Below are 23369 nucleotides of genomic sequence, written 5' to 3' on the forward strand. Positions count from 1 at the left end.
TTTTCCATTCAGTGTGTATCTTTTTTATTGTTTCTCAATTGCAGAGATTCATTTGGACCCTCAAAGAAGAAAAGGCAAGTGGTGAACATCAGGCAAGGAAATGGCAAAGGCTCCGTAACCAGGGAGAGAAGGAAAGCATTTTTTAAAAAAAAAAATCCCAAATTCTCCCACCATGAAAACGGTTAAGAGCCAAAATATTGTCACATTCACAGTATACATTTAAAGCACTCTTATACTACTTTAACAGTCATTGAGAATCCTGGGAACTATGGTTTGTCAACAGTGCTAGGAATTATAGGTTTGTTGGGTCATCACACAGAAACTACAGTTCCCAGGATTGTTTGGGGAAAACCTGACTGTTAAAGTGGTGTAAGAGTGCTTCATAATGTTTTAAAGGTATGGTCTGGATGTGACCAGCGGTTAACAGCCTATCTCTTCCTGTAAGAGAGCACAGCCTGGGACCCGTAGCAAGTTTGTTCACGATGGAGTTCTGCAAAATCAAGGTTGGCCAGGAGTGTAAAACAGCCACTGGAACTGGGAGTGAGAAGTGGCTGAAAAGGGGTTCTTTAGTTTCTACCATGGTTGAAGAAGAATGTGGCTGGAATTAAGATTTATCCCAGGCAGAAAGTAGAGAACACCCATCCCTTCACTTAATACAAAAGTTAGTGGAGTGTTTCATCCCTGGCTGGTCAACTGAGTTTCCCTTATGAGCGATTCCAGAATTTCTTCACAGATATAGAGCGCACGGGGGACATGGAAACAGCCTGCAAAGATAGACATGGGGAGGAATGTAAGGGGGCAGGATCAAAATGCTTTAAATAAATGAAACAAGACAGGGATCCTGTCTCCCAAACACCCTCTTTTACTGCATTTCCCTAACCACAGCTTGGTGTGGGGGCATTAAAGTATTGCAAGTCATGTGTCTTAAGCAAGTGACCCAGGAAGGTTTAGTGGCAGAAGCAACCCAAACAGGAAGTAGATTTGGAACCATCAGGGGCAGCTCTTGGCTCATTTGAACAGCTGTGGAGAAACTTCATAAAAATGAGGGAAATGGTAAAAAGAAGGTTGAAAAGGAAGTCAAGCAGTCATTTGTCTAATCCAGGCTTCCTCAACCTTGGCCCTCCAGATGTTTTGAGACTACAATTCCCAGCATCCCTGACCACTGGTCCTGCTAGCTAGGGATCGTGGGAATTGTAGGCCGAAAACACCTGGAGGGCCAAGGCTGAGGAAGCCTGGTCTAATCTCTCCAGAATGCCTGCAGGTTACTAAAAAATCACAACAATGGAAGTTTAGCTAGCAGAATGCATATTACAGATCAGAAAAAATACCACCAAGGCTAAGAGGATTCCAGTGTGGCAAATCTTAAAATGCAAGCCTAACCCTATTGACCTGGGAGTAAGCACCACTGAACTCAATATAAGCTATTTCTGCGTAGACATGGTTAGGATTGCATAATTTGTGCATGAACAACACAAATAGTTTTTTGGGGGAAGCATACTTGCTTTGCTTCAAGAAGCTCCCCCATCTCATTGAGGTGTTTCCATTATTTTGTGGTATGTTATCCATTTCCCTTTGCCTGTCATCTCTTTTCTGTGAAAAACTTCTTGTGGTGAAATCCATACAGGTGTCTTTTGGTGCAACCGAGGTTTGCATTTATTCCAAATTCTTAATATGGTACTTCGAATACAGTGATTTTTAAAATCTACTTTAACTTTATTATTCCACAGATATCCATGCCATCCAAACCTTAGGTCATGCCCTATTTCTAAAGTCCTCTCCCTTCTCCAGGTCAACCACTCCTTCATCCACATTAGACAACAGGCTGCAAAATACATTTCTCTGACTCCTGACTTGTCTGGGGGAGAGCATTCCAATCTGCCATAAAGCACCAGTTTTCATATGCATAATCCCTCAGTCTATCCATGAATCCTTTATAAAAAGCTGATTTGTTATCATTTGGAGCACATATACCTAGATCCAAAATCATTTTTCCACAAATGTTAATTTCCACCCCAACAAATTTACTTTGTTCATCCAAAAGAATCAATTTTGGACAAAATTGGGAATGTATATATACAATATAACTCCATTTCTTTTCTTTGTTCCTGCAGAAATACATTCTTCCCCTAATTTCTTTTGAATCAAATATTTTGTGTCCTTTTTCCTAATAAGTGTTTCTTGTGAACATCTTAAATCTAATTTCACTATATTCAAGTGATAAAATACATTTTTCCTCTTTTGTGAAGCATTTGCCCCATTTATATTCCATGTTAAAATTTTGTAATCCATAGTCAGTCAAGTTAATTTGTCACCTCTATACTTGATGCTCCCATTGCTGCATCTTAAGTCTCCTCCACTTGCACATCTTTAATATCAGATTTAAATCTCTCCACAAATTCTCTTGCTCTCTGTACTGTATTAAGTCAGAATCCTTCTGCTGCATCCTATCTAAATTGGATTCTTTTCTGTTTAAGTTTATCTGTTAAGCTGTATTCTTTTCTTTTATGTAGTATCTTAGGTAGAATTTCTTTCAGCACAGTCAAATCTGTATCGTCTCTAGGTGTTTTTTATCCTAACAAATTGGACCAGGACATCTCTTGGAAGTTTATTTTTCCGTAGTGTGTTGATTCTATAAATTTTATCCAATTCTGCTTCCATATTTCTAGCCTCCTTTTCCAGAAATTCCACCAGTAGCTCCTTAACTTTATTCCTGATTACTCCAATGTATGACTACAGCAAGACTGCTCTATGCACAAAGATGAAAAGATAGTCCTACCCACTATAGAAGAATGGCTGATGAAATTATTGAATCTGGCTGAGATGGCAAAGTTAACATGTTTTAATTAGAGAAAAATCATTACATTTGTTAAGGATTGGAAATTTCTTAAGGACTTTTTGCATGAAAGAGAAAATGAACTTGTCAGAATCTGAAGACTGAAAAAATACTGGTATAAAGATAGGATGGTCAGATTTTAAGGAATAAATATTATATGTAGCTGCAGGACAAAGAGACAGAAGTCCTCTTACTCTTTTCTGTAGTTCTGTAGTTTTTCCTTTCTTCCCCTTTTCTCTCCCTTGTTCGTTTTTCAGGTCTCTCCTTTCTGACTTAGTTCTTTTTTAGACTAAGTAGCTGTCTTAGTATATTATAAAAAGTACTTTGTAATGGGTATGTATTTTTGTAGTATCTATGAATAAATATCAATAAATAAGTTAATTAAAAAAGAGGCATTCCTTCCTTCCTGTGTGAGGGGTTGAGCCATGGGGCCTGCTATCTTCAGCTTTCATAAATAATCTAGATGTGTTATAAACAAATAGCACTTAAATCAAGAGCATGTTGGTTGCCTATGAAAACAGAGTAATAGATGTAAAACCTGAAAAAGTTGCAGTCCTAATGGGGATATTGCAATTCTCCCTCAATGTCCTTGACAAGTTTTGCAAGCTGATAGTGCTATAGAAGCATTAACACTTCAAACAGGGCAGTAGTAGTTTCCCCCTCAAAGCCCTACGGATGCATAAGGGCAGACTGGTCATAGGGGAAGCATGTCATTTTACTCCAAAAGCAGCAGGTGATCCCAAGAGAGCATTTACTTGAGGCAGGTATATGCTGCTGTCTCTTTCTGCCCGCACTGCTAATTCTAGGCAGCTGTGAGTGGGTGCTGGTTATCAGTAGCAGAGCGAACACACATTCTAGAGCCACTCTTGTTACACTGCGCTCTGCATTCTACCACTGAGCTTCAGTACTGGAAAAAGGCCTTGCAGGTGCGCCTTGCTGACATTCTTGCTCAGATTAAATCTTATTACTGCCCGCCCTCCCCAACCGTCACAATTAAGCCACCACACACAGCCTCTTTACCTTTGAATGGCCCTCCTTTGATTGTGAGAGCCACCTTGCCCTCCTGGGTCAGATAGCCAAACCATTCACCGGCCTGTGAGTCACTGAACTAAGAGAAGAACAAGCAAAGATGGTGAAACAATATGCATATCAGATTATAAGATGATCTACAGTGTGAGATGTGAGCTATGGAGGGGTTTTAGGTTCCTGGTGCTACTCCCATAGGTTAGGAAGCTGACGGTCACCATATTGACCAGTGGAAGCTGCCTTAGGCTGCACCCAAGCAGCACCCAGCTCTGCAAGGTCTCGGGCACCACTTCTTTCCCAGCCCCCAGAGCCTTTGACCAGGAAATGCACTTTCTTCAAACCTCATCTCACCACCTCTCTTCTAACTTAATGGCACCCGCTGCCCTCCATGGCCAGCCTTCAAGCTTACCTTGGCAAAGGCATATTTAGCCACTTGGACAAAGCGTTCCAGGAGCTCTTGGTCTCGAGTCTCAGCAAAGCCCATCAGAAATGCAATCATGGCTTCTGTGTGTGGCCACCAAAGCTTCATTTTCCACTCTAACTGAAGAAGAGAGAGGGGGAAAATTGGGGGGTGGGAGGAAACAACCCAAGAGATCCCAGGAGGAGGGCAGTTCTCAAATACATGGTGAATGTAGGCTTTAGGGTCCAAGCTTCTGTACCTGCGTTGGGCAGAGGCCATCCACATCCTGGAAGGCAAAGAGTCCACCATGTTCAGGGTCCCAGCCCAGACGGAATGGCTCCTTCATGAACTTCTCCACAGCCTGGGCCACGAGGTCCGAGTCCTGCTGGCGCTGCGCGTAGCGGAGCAGGAACCAGCCTGCTTCAATCGCATGGCCTTAGAAACAAAAAATGGAGAAGAAACACCCCAGTGCTGGCTCAAGAGTTCTGGGGCAGGCAACCTACTGCCCTCAGCCTAATTCCATGCGGTGGGCGGAGGGAAGGAGGGAGGGAGGGGTGATCCATCCACTCAGCACTGGCACGCAGCTCCCAGCACAGAATGCTGAGGAAATGCAGCCCTTGACAGGAAAAACTGGCTCCCACCCCTTCCCAAGGCAGATTGATTATTTTATTTCTATATCACTTAATATATTAAAAATATCTCTAATAAGTGTACAGAAAATTGACATAACAACAGACAACTTACACAAAATATTACAAAAACACACATACAGAAATGTTACAGTAATACAAAGTTACTAATATATAAAAATCAATATCAATTCATTTTCCTTTTGATACACCCTTCCTCTCCGTCTCCAGTAGGCCTGGGTGTGGCATCAATACATCGCCCAGGACTGGTATGAGGGGCAGACAGCAATGGCAGCTTCACTCAGTGGCATATTGCAAGTGAAACCACCAATGCTCCTGAGTTCCTTAGCCACCAGGAGGAGAACAGGGAGGGATGGTTGTTGTTGATTTTTTATTATGAAAAAGTACTAATAATTTTAAACACACATACACATAAATAAGGAGAGCTAGGGAACCTGCGGTCAGGCCTATGCAGGTTGTGGGGCAGCTGGGTCCACTTGCCTTGGGCCTTGGAGGGCTGGGCTGGCCGTGGGGTCCTGCCAGGGGCTTGCCAGACTTACACTGTCATGCTGAGAACAAGATCCTTGCCCCAGGCCTCAGACAAGCTCTGCATGGGCCTGCCTGTGGCTCTCCAGATGTTAGTGGGCTCAAGTTCTCCTCAGCCCCAGCCAGCGTGGCCGATGGTCAGGGATGATGGGAGTTGTAGTCTAGGAACATCAGAAGGAACACAGGTGGGGTAGGCCTGGGCAATGTATCAATTCATCGCCCAGGACCGGTATGAGGGGCAGACAGCAATGGCAGCTTCACTCAGTGGTATATTACAGGTGAAACAGCCTCCTCCTCAGTTCCTTAGCCACCAGTGCCCAGCGCGCCAAGGGAGAAACAAGCTGCAGCCGGGCACTGGAGGCAGAGGGACTCAGGGGCAGCGGCAGTTTCACCAGCGATATCCTGCTGAGTGAAGCTGCCATCCCACTTTGCCCCCAAACCGGCGCAGAGGGAGAAACATGCTGCATCGGAGAGGGGCCAATACAGCTTGTTCCTCCCTTCACTTCTTTAACCTGCTTGGCTGAGAAGCATACATCGGCCATTGCTCACCCTGGCAGTTTTATGGAGCCCCCTACACGCCACTGGCTTGCACCAGCTGGTGGCAGGATGGGGCCTCTGTGAAACTGTTCCTGCTTCCCAGCTGAGCAGCCTCTCTCTCTCTTGCATAAATTGGGGACGGGAGAAAGAAAACTGTCACAAGGGGCAAGGGGGCTGTGGAGGCAGGGATGCTGGTAAGGAGCTGTGCCAGGGTCTAGGTGCCAGTCTTTGCAGTATGAGAGGGTAGCTATCTGGGCTGCACCACTTCAGACTGCAGAGAACGGTGTAGTACTTTTGAAGGCTTCATGTAAAGACTCCCTGCACATAGCAAGCGAGCACAACTAACAGTAGCCCTGACGTGCCAACCCCCACCAACCTGGCAACCTCCAAATACTTTGGAATATCCAACACCCTCCCAGCCCCAGCCCCAGCCAGCACAACCATACTGGTTGGGGCTGATGGAAATTGTGGTCCAAAACATTCTGGTGCAGAAGCTTCTCCAGAGGATTGAGGGAACCTGATGCAACTTTGTGCAACATTGCAAGAAACCAGGGGGCAGAGCCAAACATCCTCTGAAAATTGAGGGGGCTGACATTGGGGGGGGATGTCAAAATTGCCTCGGCCCCTAGAGTCGCAACCTATCTTATGGTGGGGGCAGGACATACCAGGCTGGCAAAATCTGAACTAGTTGGGTTTAGCCAGTATTTTTGTTGGGAGGGGCAGGCCTTTTGTTGGGGGGGGGCAGAACCTCAGTTAGCTATGTATTTTTGTTGATTTTTATTGGTTTTGGGGGCAGCTTATCCCCTCTTGGATAAGCCCATGACTAGTTACATTAAAAATATGGCCCCTGCAATCTACAGTGGTGCAGTGCAGAGTTCCACCGCCTGATCCTCTGCAATCTAGGGCTGGAGAATGTGTGGACCTTGAGGTGTTGCTGGGAGTACATCATTCCCATCATTCCTGACTGGGGCCCTGCTGGCTGGGGCTGATGGGATTTGATATCCAACATCTGGAGGGCTACAAATCTCCCAGCAATGGAGTGCAATGCATACACCAGCCCAACTCTTCATTCAGGACCCTAACCCAGTGGCGTAGCGTGGGGGGTGCAGGGGGGGCCGGCCGCACCGGGCGCAACATCTGGGGGGGGCGCTTGCACTCGCAGCTCTCTGCCCCTACCTGGCTCACTCAGGTTAGGGGGCGCAAATTACTTGCCTTGCCCCGGGTGCTCACAACCCACGCTACGCCACTGCCCTAACCTGTGGGTCTGACAGAGATATTTTCAAACTTTGCTCTACTGCTAAACAGGCTAGAAATTTGTTTGCTAAAAATCTAGATTCCTGGGGTTCTGGCTAACATGAAATTCCACAGCAAAATATATGCTGCTGCACTTGACTCCCAAAGCATCCTGGCTCTTGATCTCTTCTTACCAGGATTCTGTTGTCTTCCCAAACACCCTGGCAACTCCTCGCCCTCTTCAGAAACATTCTCCAACACAGCAGCACCATCCCTCTGTAGCGAAATAAGAATTCTATTCTAAAACGTATCAAACATAGACAAAAGCAAGACTAAAGGGCGGGGGGGGCGACCATTCCCACCCCTTTACCTGCACGTGCATGAGGATTCGCTGAGCAGACCAGCCTCCCAGCTCACTGAACCGGCTTGCAGCCTTTGCATCTCCTTCTGACAGCTGGTCCACCAGGTTGAGGAGCATCATGGGAACAGCCATGGAGTCATGTGGGCTTGCCCCCGCCAGCAGTGGGCGTCCCAGCTCAGAGGGATCCTCCCTCACCCAGTGCACAATAGCCTCCATCATTGCCAGGGCTTCCCTCTGCCAACAGGAACATCATTACAACCTACGAAAATACCCATTAGCCAAGTGGAAACCTAAGGTTAGGGCTGGTCCCACTCCCACAACATCCATGCCTGGAGTCAGGTTTCCCACTTCTCCAAAGGACTCAGCAGGCCTTGGCCAAACTCATTGGCTCACTGCTCAGGCTTCATCTGGGCTGATCGGCAGGGAGGGTGAGAGAGAGCAAGTGAACCAAGGCAGTTCTGATATTTGTGGACGCAGATAAAGCCTTTGACAACATCTCATGGAGTTTTATGAAGAAGAATCTATAGGGGATGGGGGTAGGCCAAGGTTTTGAAAATGGTATTGGTGCAATTTACTCAGAACAAAAGGCAAAATTAATTGTGAACAATGTGGTGACAGAAGAATTCAAGATTGAGAAAGGGACACGACAAGGTTGCCCAATCTCTCCATTGCTTTTTATATCGGTCCTTGAGGTTTTGTTAAATATGATTAGAAAGGACCAAGAGGTTAAAGGTATACAAGTGGGAGTTAAACAGTACAAACTGAAAGCATTTGCTGATGACTTAGTGTTGACTTTACAGGAGCCAGAATCTAGTACTAAAAGGGTATTGGAACTGATTCAAGAATTTGGACAGGTAGCAGGTTTTAAGTTGAACAAGATGAAAACTAAGGTTTTAGAGAAAAATTTAACTGTGAATGAGAGAGAAAAGTTTCAGGAGGAGACAGGATTAACATTGGTTAAGAAAGTGAAATATTTAGGGGTAAATATGACAGCCAAAAATGTGAATTTATTTAAGGATAATTATGAAAAATGTTGGACTGAAGTGAAAAAGGATTTAGAAATATGGACAAACTTGAAGTTATCATTGTTAGGCCGAATTGCTGTGATAAAAATGAATGTGCTGCCAAGGATGTTGTTTTTGTTTCAAACATTGCAAATTTTGGATAAGATGGATTGTTTCAAGAAGTGGCAAATAGATATTTCCAGATTTGTTTGGCAGGGCAAGAAGCCTCGAATAAAATTTAAGATATTAACTGATGCTAAAGAAAGAAGTGGATTTGCCCTGCCAGATCTTAAACTATATTATGAATCAGCTGCTTTTTGCTGGCTGAGAGAATGGCTGCTTCTTGAAAACACTGACGTGTTGGATTTAGAAGGTTTTAATAATGTATTTGGTTGGCATGCATATTTGTGGTATGATAAGGTAAAAGCACATAAAGCGTTTAAAAATCATATTGTTAGAAAAGCATTGTTTAATGTGTGGATAAGATATAAGGATTTGTTAGAAAATAAAACCCCAAGATGGTTGTCACCAATGGATGTGAAGGCACAGAAAAAACTCAATATGGAGGCCAAATGGCCGAATTATTGGGAAATTTTGGAACAAGATGGAGACAGAATAAAATTGCAGAGCTTTGAAAAATTGAAAAATAAAGTGCGAGATTGGCTTCATTATTACCAAATAATGGAGGCATATAATTCGGACAAAAAAGTTGGCTTCCAGGTGGAAAAATCAAAATTGGAAACAGAATTGTTTGATCCAAAAACTAAGAATTTGTCAAGAATGTTGCTGAGATGGAACACTCAGGATGAAATGGTGAAATCAGTTATGATTCAATGGGCACAAGATGTTGGACATAACATAATGATGGCTGACTGGGAACAGTTATGGACCACAGGTATGAAATTTACGGCATGTAATGCCCTAAGAGAAAACTTAATGAAAATGATTTACAGGTGGTACATGACACCAGTCAAGCTTGCAAAAATTTACCATTTGCCCGATAATAAATGTTGGAAATGTAACGAGCCTGAAGGTACATTCTTTCACCTTTGGTGGACATGCCCAAGGATTAAGACATTCTGGGAGATGATTTATAATGAAATGAAAAAGGTATGCATTTAGAATGAAAATAAGAACAAGCAAAACAAAGAAATTTCCAGGCGATTGTTTGGTCACATTCAAGGATAGAGAAATGAGAAATTTGATTCTACAAAGAAACAGAGAGAAGAGACTCTACATAGACGGGAACTACATAATCATCTTTAAAGATATACCGATAAGGCTGCTGAAACGAAGAGAAGCTTACAAACCACTGGTGCAAATTCTCAAAAAAAACAAGATAGACTTCAGATGGGAATTCCCCGAAGGAGTTTCGTTCTTTTACAAAGGTGTGAAAAGAAGATTGACCAGTCCTGAGGAAATAGGAAAATTTCTGAGGAGATACAAAGAACTACAGACGGGAGAGGAAGAGACCAAGGGAGCAGAGGGAGGATTAGGACTGAAGGGGGAGTCTGAATTAGGAGAAGAAGAGGAACAAAACGGGGAAAGCTCGCAAGAAGAGGAAGAGGAAGAAGAAGAGGTAGACAGATTGTAAAACAAAATAAATTAAATTTATTTAATTGGAAGAAGAATGGCGCTGAAATTTTGGAATTGGAACATTAATGGGATGAATGATAAGAAGAAACGAAACAGAATTGAACAATTTCTAAAAAAGAAAAAGAAAAACTTAGATGTCATATGATTACAAGAAACCCAAGTGGCAAAAAGACATAGAAAAATTTTGATCAACAAAAGATTAGGGAATGAATTTATATCCTCGGATAAAGACAAAAAGAGAGGTGTTGTTCTATACATTAAAAATAAAATTGAATCTCACCAATTATTCAAAGATGAAGAAGGGAGAATCATAGCTGTCCAAATCAAATGGCAAGGCGAGAAATTAATAATTGTCGGGATCTATGCACCAAATGGAAATAAGACTGATTTTTACAGATCATTGGAAGAAAAACTATTTGAGTACATGGACCAAAAAATTGTAATAATGGGAGATATGAATGGTGTGGTATCATTGGAAATGGATAGACTGAGAGAGGCAAAGAATAAAGAAGGGAAACTGCCTAAGACGTTTTTTACGATGATGAAGAACTGCAATTTGATTGATATCTGGAGACTCAGGCACCCCTTGGAGAAGCAATTTACTCATTATTCAGAACCGAATCAGTCAATGTCAAGAATAGATCAAATTTGGGTTTCGAACGAACTGACACCAAGAATTCATCAAATTGAAATACAAGCCAGAGTGATCTCAGATCACAATCCCATAGAATTGGAGCTAAAAGGCTTTGAAGAGAGATCATTTAGGTGGCGATTGAATGATAATTTGTGGGACGATCAGAAGATGGTTGAAAAAGCGCAAAAGAAACTATCCGAATATTTTTTGGACAATGTGGACAAAGGTACCAAAATGAGTATTGTTTGGGACGCAAGCAAAGCAGTAATGAGAGGTTTATTGATCCAACAAAATGCATTGAAGAAAAACAATAAGGAAAAAAGGATAAAAGAAATTTCAGGACAGATCATGGACTATGAGCAAAAATTGATCAAAAAACCTAACAATTTGAAAATAAAGCAGGAAATAAAGATTTTACAAACACAATTCGCGATGATATTAAGCAAAGAAGTTGAGTGGAACATCAAAAGGCTAAGACAGAAAAGTTTTGAATCAGCAAATAAATCAGGAAAATGGCTTGCGTGGCAACTGAAAAAAAGAAAGGAGCAGAATACAATCAATAAAATTATGATAAAGGGAGAAGAGACAACCGACCCGAAAGAGATAAGAGAAGGATTCTTGGACTTTTACAAGCAATTATATAAAAATAAAGAAAGGAATAATAAGAAGAAAATAGAAAGATATCTAAGAGAGAAAATGGTGCAAAAGATCCCGACAGACCAAAAAGACCAGCTGAATGCCCCAATAGAAAAAGAAGAAGTACAAGAAGCGATAAAGGACTTGAAAAGAGGGAAAGCCCCAGGACCAGACGGGTTTACATCAAGTTATTACAAAGAAATGAAAGAGGTGTTGACGACCCCACTGACCGTCGTTATGAACAATATCTTAAAAGAAAGAGACATTCCAGAAACGTGGAAAGAAGCATATATAACATTAATCCCAAAACAAGACTCTGATTTAACACAAGTCAAAAATTACAGGCCTATTTCGCTTCTGAATATAGATTATAAGATCTTTGCAGGAATTCTAGCAAAGAGACTGAAAAAGATATTAATAAAGATTATTCACAAGGATCAAGCAGGTTTCCTACCAGGCAGACAACTGAGAGATAACATAAGAACTATAATTAATGTCATAGAATATCTGTCTGATAGGTGTGATAAACCAGCGACTCTAATGTTTGTGGATGCAGAAAAGGCCTTTGACAACATAATTTGGGAATTTATGTTGAAGAATTTAGAACATATGGAGGTTGGTCAAGAGTTTTTCAATGGCATAAAGGCAATCTATACAGAACAGAGAGCAAAATTAATAGTGAACAATGTTATCACTGAAGATATAAAAATATCTAAAGGAACAAGACAAGGTTGCCCGTTATCGCCATTATTATTTATAACGGTTCTGGAAGTCTTTCTAAATGCAATTAGACAAAACAAACAAATAAAGGGGGTAGCAGTAGGTCAAAATGAGTATAAAGTTAAAGCCTTTGCCGACGATTTGGTACTGACTATGGAAGAACCAGTAGAAAGTATAGAGGAGGTACTGGACGAGATGGACAAATTTGGTACGGTGGCAGGATTCAGATTGAATAAAAGAAAGACAAAAATGATTGTAAAAAATATGGATCAAAAGATGATCGATTTAATGCAACAACGAACAGAGATAGAGGTGGTGAAAAAGGTTAAATATTTGGGAATTTGGGTGACAGCCAAGAATATTGATCTATACCAAAATAATTACATCCCGGTATGGAAGGGAATAAAGAAGGATCTGGAGGTGTGGGCCAGAATGAAATTATCATTTTGGGGAAGAATTTCCACAATAAAAATGACGGTGCTACCAAAGATGTTATTCCTATTTCAGACCTTACCCATATTAAAGGGTATAGGAATTTTTAAAGAATGGCAAAAAGTGATTTCAAGGTATATCTGGCAGGGGAAGAAGCCTAGAATAAAATTTAAATTACTGACGGATGTAAAAGAAAGAGGAGGCTTCGCCCTGCCAGATATGAGACTATACTATGAAGCAGCCTGTCTGTGCTGGTTAAAAGAATGGATAAAGTTAGAAAATAATGAATTATTAGATCTTGAAGGATTTGATAACAGATTTGGGTGGCACGCGTATCTTTGGTGTGATAAAAAAAGGGTTCACAAAGGATTTGGAAACCACATCTTCAGGGGTTCACTAATAGAGGTTTGGGAGAGATACAAGAATATACTGGAACCAAAAGTTCCACACTGGCTGTCCCCGTTAGAGGTAATAACTGTGAAGAAGATCAATATGAGAAATAAATGGGCCACTTATGGGGAACTGATAGTTAAAGAGGGAGGAAAATGGAAACTGAAGCCATATGAACAAGTTAAAGATCTAGTTTACGATTGGTTGCACCATTACCAAGTTAATGAAATATTTAAAAAAGATCTGAAGGAAAAGGGTTATGTGGAAAGGGAATCAAATTTCCAAAAGGACATTATAAACAATGAGTACAAAATTCTGTCAAAAATGTATAAGATATTGCTGGAATGGAATACGAAAGATGAAGAGGTCAAATCGGTAATGATACAGTGGGCAAAGGATTTTGGGTACAATATTCAATTTGAAGATTGGGAAAAATTGTGGAAAGAGCATTTAAAATTTACAGCATGTATCACACTGAAGGAGAATGTGATGAAAATGTTTTACAGATGGTATATGACACCTGTAAAATTAGCAAAGATGTATAAGGTTGATAACAAATGTTGGAAGTGCAAAGATAAGGAAGGGACATTCTTTCATCAGTGGTGGGAATGTAAGAAAGTGAAAAGTTTTTGGGAAATGATCTATAATGAGTTGAAAAAAATGTTAAGATATACTTTTGCGAAAAAACCCGAAGCTTTTCTTTTAGGAATGGTAGGAAAGGACATCAGAAGAAAGGACTGTAAGCTTTTCCAGTATGCGGTAACGGCAGCCAGAATCCTGTTGGCTCAGAAGTGGAAACAAGAGGAAATACCGACGATAGAAGAATGGAGACTAAAAATGACAGACTATGCAGAACTGGACAAATTAACTGGGAAAATTAGATATATTAAAGATCAAAAGTTCATCGAAGACTGGGGGAAATTTGTGGATTATCTGAAAAATATATGTGGTGTGAACACAACGCTAGCGGGATTTAAAGAGGCACTGTAAAAAAAGAAAATAAGTATTGTTTATGAGAAATAATAGGAGTAAGGAGGAAAAATGGCAATACGAAAGAAGGGAATGTGTACTAAAGGTGTAACTACGGATGATTGTCAGAGACGTTGAAGGAAGTCAAAAAATAATTATGATTTGTTGTATGCGGGATTGAACGAAGAATTGGAGGGAACTTTATAAAATGTATAATAATAAAAATTATTTAAAAAAAAAAAAGAAATGAAAAAGGTATTTAAATATACCTTCCTGAAGAAACCAGAGGCCTTTCTCCTGGGCATGGTCGGCCAACTGGTGTCAAAGAAGGATAGAATATTTTTTATGTATGCAACAACAGCAGCAAGAATACTCATCGCAAAATATTGGAAGACACAAGATCTACCCACCCGGGAAGAATGGCAGATGAAGTTGATGGACTACATGGAATTGGCAGAAATGACTGGCAGAATCTGAGACCAGGGAGAAGAGTCGGTGGAAGAAGACTGGAAAAAGTTTAAAGACTATTTACGGAAATACTGTAAAATTAATGAATGTTAGAAAAATGTTGGAATGAAGTTATATGGCTTTAGCAGAAATGTTATAAGGAATTAAGGACAAATAGATTAATAGAGTATTAAAGGGAAAATAAGGTTAGAATGTGTTAAGATAATTATAGGATTAAAAATAGAGGAAGATGGAAAGGAATTGCTGAAAGAATTAATAGAAGTGGAATACAAAAAGGGAGGTGTGAGGAGGTCACGGAAATAAGGGAATGAAAGATAAGATATTGAAACTATTTGATGTGTTTTAAATTGTGTTTGTTTTGTTAGTTTAATGTTAGTGTTTTGTTAGTGTAATGTATAGTTGTTGTTTTGTTTTGTTTTTGTTTTGTATTGTATTGTATTGTGTTGTATTGTATGGTTTTAATTCTTTGTAGTGTTTAAACTGTTGGAAAAGGTAATAAATATTATTTTTTTAAAAAAAAGAGAGAGAGAGCAAGTGAAGAAGCCAGATAGCTGCCCAACAACCAACCACTCAGCCCTCCTCCAACCAACAGAGATATGCGTTATAGTAGAGTTCCACTACCCAAGAGAAAAGGGTGAGAAAGAGCTGTCGCTCTCATGTGTTGCTTGAAGGCATCTGGTTGGCTAGTGTGGGAAAGAGGATATGGACGAAGTAGGCCTTTGGTCTGATCCAGAAGGGCTCCTCTTCCGTTCTTAAGCGCTCTTCTACGGAGGCAGAGCAGAGCCATTATGGTTAGTGGGCATTGATAGCCCTCGCCTCCTCCAAGAATTTGTCTAATCCTCTTTTAAAGCCATCTATGTTGGTGGCCATCACTGCCTCCTGGGGGAGCAGAGGTTCACAGCGGGCCCCACAGCACCTCCCATGGACCAGTACTTTGGACAAGGGTTAACCCTACACAAGAGCAGACTCAACCAGCTGACCAGCCTCTTCCCCTATGGCTATTCTTCTTCTAGTTCTATCAACGGAACTCCAGTATCCATAGAGACAGGAAGACGTCCCTCAACCGCAGCACCATGAGGTAAAATGAGCTGGTCTCTCCACTCTGGGCCCAACCCTACAGCTGCGGTTTTATCAGCCATGTGCTAGGAGCTGTACCATAGCTTTGGGGAAAGGGTATTTTTGCTGAGGTAATAATCAGAGGGAGAAGAGAGGGAGGATAAGCAGGTTTAGATACCCACTGTTCATATAAGGAGGCAGGCAGGCAATCAGGATATCTGTATCCAGCTCTCCTGACCTCACCTGGTAACGAGGTTCCCCAGTTGCTCGTCCAAGTTCATCCAGCCCAAGGACATAGAAGCACTCGCTGAAAATGGTGCGCTGGATTTTCACAGGACGCCCATCACGAGTCAGGACAAAGGCACACTTCTGCGAAGGTGGGGCCACTCGTGCATGCTCTAACAGGAACTCCCCACCTCAGAGAAAGAAATAGATTTGGAGGAAGGCAGCTCTGCCCCTCTCTGCTACTGGCAACCAAATACCCAGAGCACTTGGGCCAAGACCCCCCCCCCAACTTTTTACACTTTCTCCAACTGATCACAACCAGGGATTGAGCTATGAATTAGGAAGCCCCAGTACAAATTGCCCCTCTCCCACAGACGCAGTAGCTGGCCTTAGGCAAAATCTCTCTGCCTCAGGCTCACTCTTGGGGGGCGGAATGTTTTACCATACAAGGAGTACTCAGTTAACAGGAAAGGCTAACTGATTAGATTATGATGATGATTAATTGTGGGGGGACAACCCCTATAATCCCACCACCATTCCAAAGGATCAGAAGTTTCAAGAGTCTCTCAGCCCTCATCTCAACTCCCTGCCCCAGTCCACACACCACAGACCTCTGTCTGCCCACCCAATATTATCCCTTCTTTGCCTTCATTCCCAAATCCCGTCGCTTTTGTACACAAGGTGGAAGAAGTTACCTGCTTGGGCTGCCTGCAGGAGTTCAGGGCGCCGGAATCTTGGTACTTTTCGATACAGCCGACTGTACATCCACACCTGTTTGGGAAGGGATGGAGAGGTAACCTGGGCCCTCTAGTCTCATGGCAGACATCTGCCTTGGCTAAGCCAGGGATGAGGACACTTGCTCAACTCCAGCACTCATCAGCCCCAGCCAGCAAGGTCAGTGGTCAGGGATTATGGGAACTGGACTCCATCCGTTCCTGGAGGGCCACAGCTTTCCTTTCCTTGGCTTAAGCCCCGGCACTGATGTCTGCCATTCAGGGTACGAGCTGTGAGCGTGGCTCTCCACAGTGATGCGCAGGCCTGGCCTGTTCTTAACCTCTAAGGAGACAGGTGCTGGACCTCAGGCTGGCTTGGAAATTCCTTGTGCAAAAACGTTCCCAATATGGGGGATTGACGGGGGAGCTGCAGTGTTGAGGCATTCTGCACATGCTCAGAGAGACTTGTGCCATTTATTTATTAAATTTGCTTTACCTGTTCATTCCAAGCTTTAAGGTCAGCACTGAAACCAGATTCTGAGGCCAATTCCAGGCAAGCCAGGTTCCAATTCAGCCTTGGCTGGCTTCAGAGAGGCTGGGCCTCCCCAGTCTCATTTCCCACCCCAGCCCCAACCACACAAAGGGGATCCCAACAGAAAAGCTAAAAAGTTTTCCAAAATCCACGGCCCCTGAGGACCCCTACCTGCCGGCCTTGCAGCCAAACATATTTCAAGTCATCATAAACTTTCCCATCCTGGCCCAGACATGTAAAGAACCCCCTAGAGAGAAAGAAGAGGCAGGGGTGAGAACCAGGAGGGGGGGGCACAATTTCCTAGAGGAAAGGATGAGAACAGGCCAGGCAGAGAACTACTGACTAAAGAGGAACTTGCCGTAGGGCGTGGCTGAGTGGGGCTCCCCATAGCCCCTCAGCCAGCGCAGCAAATGGCCGGGGGTGGGGGGTGGGAGCTGGAGTCCAAGGAGTTTTGGAGATTCCCCCAGCCCTGGCCTGGGAGAAGTAAGACAGGAATCTGCCTCTGGCGGCGTCAGGAGTTAGAGCTAAAGCAGGCGCAGCAAACGCGGAATGCTTTTAAGAGGGCAGGCAGATCTGCTTCACAGAGCACCATCTGCCAGGACATTCTGCTCCGCAAGCCCCACGGAAATGGAAGGAGAGCATATCTGGGGACAGCAGCATCTTGCCCACAGCTCACATTTGTTTCCATGAAGCTTGCAGAGGAGAATTTCCCAGTGGAATGTCATCCATGCTGGTCCAAGGAGCAACAGGGAGCCCTAAGCTCCAGGTGGTTGCTTTCAAGTCATGCATGACGTCACGTGTGAGTCAGGTGGGCACAGCCTCCCGAAAATAGTGGGCTAAATGAAAAGGGTTGCCAAGCCAGAGGTGCCCCCCCCCCGCACTGGAGGGTACATTTGTCTGCCTCAGGCCATGTGAGGGGAGGGAGGGGGAAGTATCTCCTTGCATCTCAGTGGTATGTTCCACCCCACCCCTTTCTGGGAAGGGCTCCCCTGTTTCACATACCCTCTTCCCCCTCCCCACTTGGGTCGATTTCCTTAATGGCGTGTATAGCATCACTATAAACATAACCTCCCCCCATGTCGTGAGAGGGAGTCAGTGTGGTAGTTACAGGACTGGACTGCGGGAGAGCCGTGTTCAAATGCCCCCTCAGCCACAACCCACGCTGGCTGGCCCTGGGGCGACGGGGGGGCCCTAGATGAATAGACAGGCAGCGATCCATCACCCGTATTCTTCGTCGTGCGAATGCTGAAGCCAGAAATCCACCACGGCGTCCAGCTCTCGGGAGATGCGTCCATGCCAGCTCAAGAGCGACGCCAAATCCATCCTCGCTGCTTTCTCCGGCGGCGATCCCTGTAGGGGCGCGACGGTGCTTCTGGATCAGCAGAGTCAGCCCGTCCCAGGATCCGACCCCGAGAGGGGAGGGGAGAGTCCCGAAACGCGCTGCCGCTGTCCGCGGGAAACTAGCATAAAACCACGTACAACGCCCACCCACCCCCCAAAACTTAAAAATTTACAGAAGTAGGGAACTGCTGGTCATATGATTTTTCCCAAGTCACCTGACACTAGCCCCACCCTTTCTCCCACGTGGGGGGGCGAAGACCCTGATTTGTTCCTTTTCCTCTGTTTCCATTTGTTAACCCTACAACTGCCGTGATCCGGCCCAGAGATCGGCAGCAGGAATCCCAGAACAGTGATCGTGACAACAAAAGGGCGACAATAAGGCACAAAGCATTTAGACGCTCCCAGTAAGCCTTCCTAATTCGGGTGGCTCCCCGCTGCGTCCTAGGGCCGAGGGGCGACGGGGAGCAGGGACGACCCCAAACGCGGCTGCGTGATGTCACCGCTATTGGGATGCCCCGCTCGTACGTCAGGGGAGGAATCCCCCTTGGCAGCAAAAACCCAGCAGCTGCCGCCCCGTCCCAGGTGAACTCTGGAGAGAGAGATGGCGGTGCGTGTGCTTTCCAAACTCTAGGACCACATGGTTCGTTTCAAATATATACCATAGCAAGGCGCCAAGGCATCCGAATAATCTTGCTGCCAATCCGGGGGGGGGGGGGGCGGGGAGGGACCACCTGCTCTCTCCTATTTACTTCAGAGCCGCGTTTCGCAGCTGGGGGGCGTGTCTTTAACAATTGGGTGAAAGCAGGAATTTAGTTGTTATTTTATTTAACAGCATTTATATAACACTTGATTGCAGTCAAACCTCTAAGCAGTTTTAAAAACATTAAAAGTATCAATAAAAACAAAGAAGGATAAGCAGGTGATTAAAATTAACAGCAACAAAATATCAAAACATGTAACTTCTACATGTCTAGATAGGCTTTCCCAAAGCAAAAATGTTTTTAGCAGGTACTGAGAAAAGTACAGTAAAGTCAGCTGCCTGTTATCAATAGGCAACAGGCAGGGAGTTCCAAAGTGTAGTTGCTGCCGCACTAAGATACTGATTTTTCTGTCAACTGTGGAATGAGTATTATGTAGCACCTGCCACAGTGCCAGTTCTACAAATCAAAGTGATCTACTGGACATGTGTCAGGTAAGGCAATTATGCAACTAAAAAGAATGCAGATTGAGCTTTTCTCAGCCCCGCAGCAGGACAAACTGCTGCGCCCCCCCCCTTTTATGCAACTTTTAAAGATGTAAGAGACTTGTCTTCACTTGAGGAGGCTGGGTAAAAAGAGAACTGGGTTCCTGCCAGGGGCACCATCTGTGGGGGCCGAAGCCCCCCCCCAATTTTCAGAGGGGCCAGACTCCCTCAATATTCTGTGGCCTGTGAAGGGCCTCGCCCAGCCTGTCTGTAGCTGCACTGGGCCTTGTGGCCTCCTCCCGTTGTGTGACATCACATGTGCATGTTGTGCACATGTCATGTGCTTGCTCTGCCCCCCACCAAGTTGGGTGGAACTGGTGTCTGTGGCTCCAGCTTCTTTTAACAGTGGTGCAGAAAAGGGAAATGCAGCAGATGTAGCTTACACCAGTGTTTCCCAACCTTTGGTCTCCAGCTGTTTTCGGACTACAATTCCCAGCTTCCCTGACCACTGGTCTTGCTAGCTAGGAATGATGGGAGTTGTAGTCCGAAAACAGCTGGGGACCGAAGGTTGGGCAACACTGGCTTACACAACAAGCTACTCTGGATGAAATTACCTGCACAGCAGTTAAAGGTGAAGGAATAGCCGTCCTCCTCTTCTTTCTGTTCACCCTACTTCCTTTGCATTTGGACATCCAAGGAAAGGCAGGTGGTCTACCAAGAGATCCCCTCCCTATCTATATTCCAAAGCAGGCTTGTACATGTGCTGTGGTGCAAGGGAGGTCACTCACTATCCTCTGCCCCGTTCACTGGATGAATGTGCACATGTGGCAAAATAGATCCATGCGCATTTGTCACACATGATGGTGCACACGAGACACACTTGTGTGCCTTAAACAGCACCAAATAACCATCACACACTAACTGATATGGTGCAAAATTATCTGGGAATTTCATGTGTGTAGGACACATTGAAAGTAGTGAGAGCATCCTTGACTTCCTCTGTGGTCTCCCCTACGATCAAAATGTAGTTTGCAAATTCTGTGAGGCAGGGCCTGCCTGGTCCCTGGGTTTTCCCATATGTAATGCTTTATAAAGCTCCATGGCCTTTCTACACTTATCCTTAATTATATAACAATGCACATATTGTTCTTCTAAGATTCAACCTTTCCCCACATTCCAGATGTACAGAAGCACATTTAGCTGCCTAGTAGTGAGGAGCATACACAGCATTGGCAGAAGGTTGTGGGGTGGGGGTGGGGGTGGTACAACCTCGGATTGCTCCAGAACTGAGCCAAGCTAGGTTTCCAGGGTCAGCGCTTCTCAAGGCATTCCTCACACATCAAAAACAGGTATTAATACGGCATTCCAGACTGTGTTACAGTATATGTCTGAATTCACATGCATGTCCAGCACTCACATGTATTCATACACACACACCAAGAGATTTGGAATCTTTTGCTAGAGTTATAATGTATACCCATTTACAAATATGTGTTTGCCTCTATCCATGCTTAAATAAAACTCCTGACGCCTAATATTTAACTTTGTCCTGAGCTGGCGATCCTAAAGACCTCTTAAATGCCAAATGGGCAACCCAGTAATTTTTAGAGGCAAACAAATAGCTGTACATTAAGAGTCTTGAGACACACATTAACAAAGAAAGCTTGGTTTATTATATGAAATGAAAATGACAGAATATACGAATGCCGTTTCAAAAGGGTTGCCCAACAAGAGAGTTAGCAGGCACTCGCCAAGGCTTAAGAAGACTTAGTTTGTGCCAGCACCAGAGGCTGATTGTGGCACTTGCAGAATGATTTGTTAAAACACGTATGTGCTTGTATCTGAGCATGTGCAGGGTGCCTTTTATTTCTCCCACCACTTGGATGAGCACAGCTGGGGGGGGGGGCTCGGGCTTCCTTTCCCCCCTCCTGTGCCGCCTGCTCACTTAGCCTTCCCTTCTGGAGCCAGGGCAGGCTGCTTCGGATTGCTCAGAGGGAGTAGGTGAAGGGGTGGCAAAGAGGGGCAGCAAAGCAGGGGGTTGCAGTGGGGTGGGAGGGCCCTGCAGGGAGGGCTGTGGGCCTCAGCAGATGCCCCACGATGCGGACCCTGGATGCCCTTCCCACTCCCATGGTTCCAAGACTAGGCTAAGGGTCAAGGGCAACGTTTCCTGGAAGCGCCCAGCACCAATCTCCGCAGAACTGTTGTGAGGATAATAGCACCTGTGAACAGGTGTGTGAATCTGATCTGATTTCTACGGTTTATCTCTGTAGATCTTAATAAGCATTAAGACTGACTTAGCTATGACATGAGATTCTCCATCACGATCCTTGCTTCGCCTTGGCACAAGCCGGATCCCACCGGCCTCACCTGAAAGCGTGTCCGGAAGGCGCAGCCCCTCGCCCTTCCTCCTCCCTGGCGCCGAGAAGCCCGGCAGGAAGGCGAAAGCGAGCAGCTGCCCGGAGCTCCAAGCAGCGCCCGCCCTTCCTCGGAGGGAGGCTGTGCCGCGCCGAGGTGGCTCGGGGGGGGGGGGGGGGACGGGCTTCGGGGCCGAGGTCCGGGCGCCCGCCCCGCGGACTGAGCAGGGGACCCCCACAAAGGTCGCGGGAGGGGGGGTCTCGACGGAGGCTCCCGTTCCCGAGCTGCTCACCCGCCCGTCTCTCCGCAGGTTCTGGCGCAGACGCCCCATGTTCAGACGTTCCCACCTCAAGATCCTGCTGATCGGCAATTCCGGGTAAGCACAAGGGGCGCCTGGATGGGGAAGGAGAGCTGGCCCGCGTCCTCGCCCCCCGGCCGGGCTCCGACGGCTAAGCGGGTGTCGGGGCTCCCGGCTGGCGGGAAGAGGAAGGCTGCCCGGGATCCTGTCCCGTTGGGCAGCCAAGGGGTTAAGGCGGCAGGTGGAAGGGGCAGAGGGGGCGGCGCCGCGCAGAGGCAGAGGCAGGGGCAGCCCGGCCGGGGCAGCCCGGTCAAGGCGCGCAGGGAGAAACTTCCGCGAGGCTCTGCTGCCTCCACCACCATCCTCGCGGTGTTCTCGGTAGCCCAGGCTGGGAAGCCTTCGCCCCCGCGGCCTGGAGCGAGGCGCCCACTTGATTCGCTCCCCGAGCGCCTCAGTCTCTGCTTCACACGGGCAGCGAGATCCCGGCGCGCGGCGCGCTGCTCTCCTGTCCCACCTCCTCCTTCAAAGTCCTTTAAAGTACCTGCAGCCAGTGGGACCACGTTGCAGCTGCCCGGGCTCCGCGTGTATACCACAGGCAGCTGATAACAGGACAACTTTGTGGGGTGCAGCTGAATTAGACCAGCTGTTTCTTCCCAGAATTCAAGCAGATGGAAGAGGCAACACCAAATAACTAGAGGCCAAGTCAAGTGACTATTATCCTATGGACACAGTGGTACTACCACTGCCTGAACCCAGAGAGCATTGATGCAATAAAAAAGTGCTTTTTAAGAAAAGAAAAACCTGCAGCCTGTATGTTTTATGCACAACTGTGATTTGTTCTCTTCACATTATTTTGCCATTTTAAATATGTTGCATAATTTAGACTGCAGGAGTACAACCCTCTTGTTTTTTAAAAAATAATATTTATTAAGAGTTTAGAGATTACATAAAGAAAGAAAAAGAATTAAACAAATCAACATAATAAAATACAAAAACAATCAATCAATCAATCAAACCTTTATTGCATTAGCATACAGCCATAGCAGGATAAAAAAATAAAATAAAATAAAATAAATGCTAGAGACAAACAACCAAACAAAATTCAAAGCGATATTACTGCGAATGTATATAAAGCATATAATGGCCCCAAAATAGGCTCGGGACATTAGGTTAAAAAGGTAATAAAAGAATTAAGACAGGTCCAGGTCTAGGACACACTACCCCGTCAGAGTAGCCCTGAGTTTCAAGGCCT

The 23369-nt window shown here is 44.9% G+C and overlaps 1 protein-coding gene and 1 pseudogene across 2 annotated transcripts in view; one reads left to right on the plus strand and one right to left on the minus strand.

Annotated features, from left to right (window-relative positions):
• On the minus strand, nt 1-18663 carry RENBP (renin binding protein). The gene is made up of 10 exons (XM_079958765.1): nt 18163-18663; nt 17112-17187; nt 16391-16466; nt 15714-15886; nt 7575-7799; nt 7399-7480; nt 4519-4694; nt 4269-4400; nt 3854-3941; nt 1-764 (listed from the first exon to the last, which is right to left on the minus strand). The coding sequence occupies exons 1-10, from the start codon at nt 18261-18263 to the stop codon at nt 676-678; spliced, it is 1218 nt and encodes a 405-aa protein (XP_079814891.1). The 5' UTR covers nt 18264-18663; the 3' UTR covers nt 1-675.
• Nucleotides 16542-23369, plus strand: part of LOC307206023 (ras-related protein Rab-7a-like) — a 15907-nt pseudogene continuing 9079 nt past the window's right edge. Inside the window, exons 1-2 of the transcript XR_013843954.1 lie at nt 16542-16589; nt 22130-22195. The product of XR_013843954.1 is annotated as a ras-related protein Rab-7a-like (transcript). The remainder of the gene's footprint in view (nt 16590-22129; nt 22196-23369) is intronic.

The sequence above is a fragment of the Podarcis cretensis genome (assembly GCF_951804945.1).
Source record: "Podarcis cretensis genome assembly, chromosome: 17".
Taxonomy (NCBI): Eukaryota; Metazoa; Chordata; class Lepidosauria; order Squamata; family Lacertidae; genus Podarcis; species Podarcis cretensis.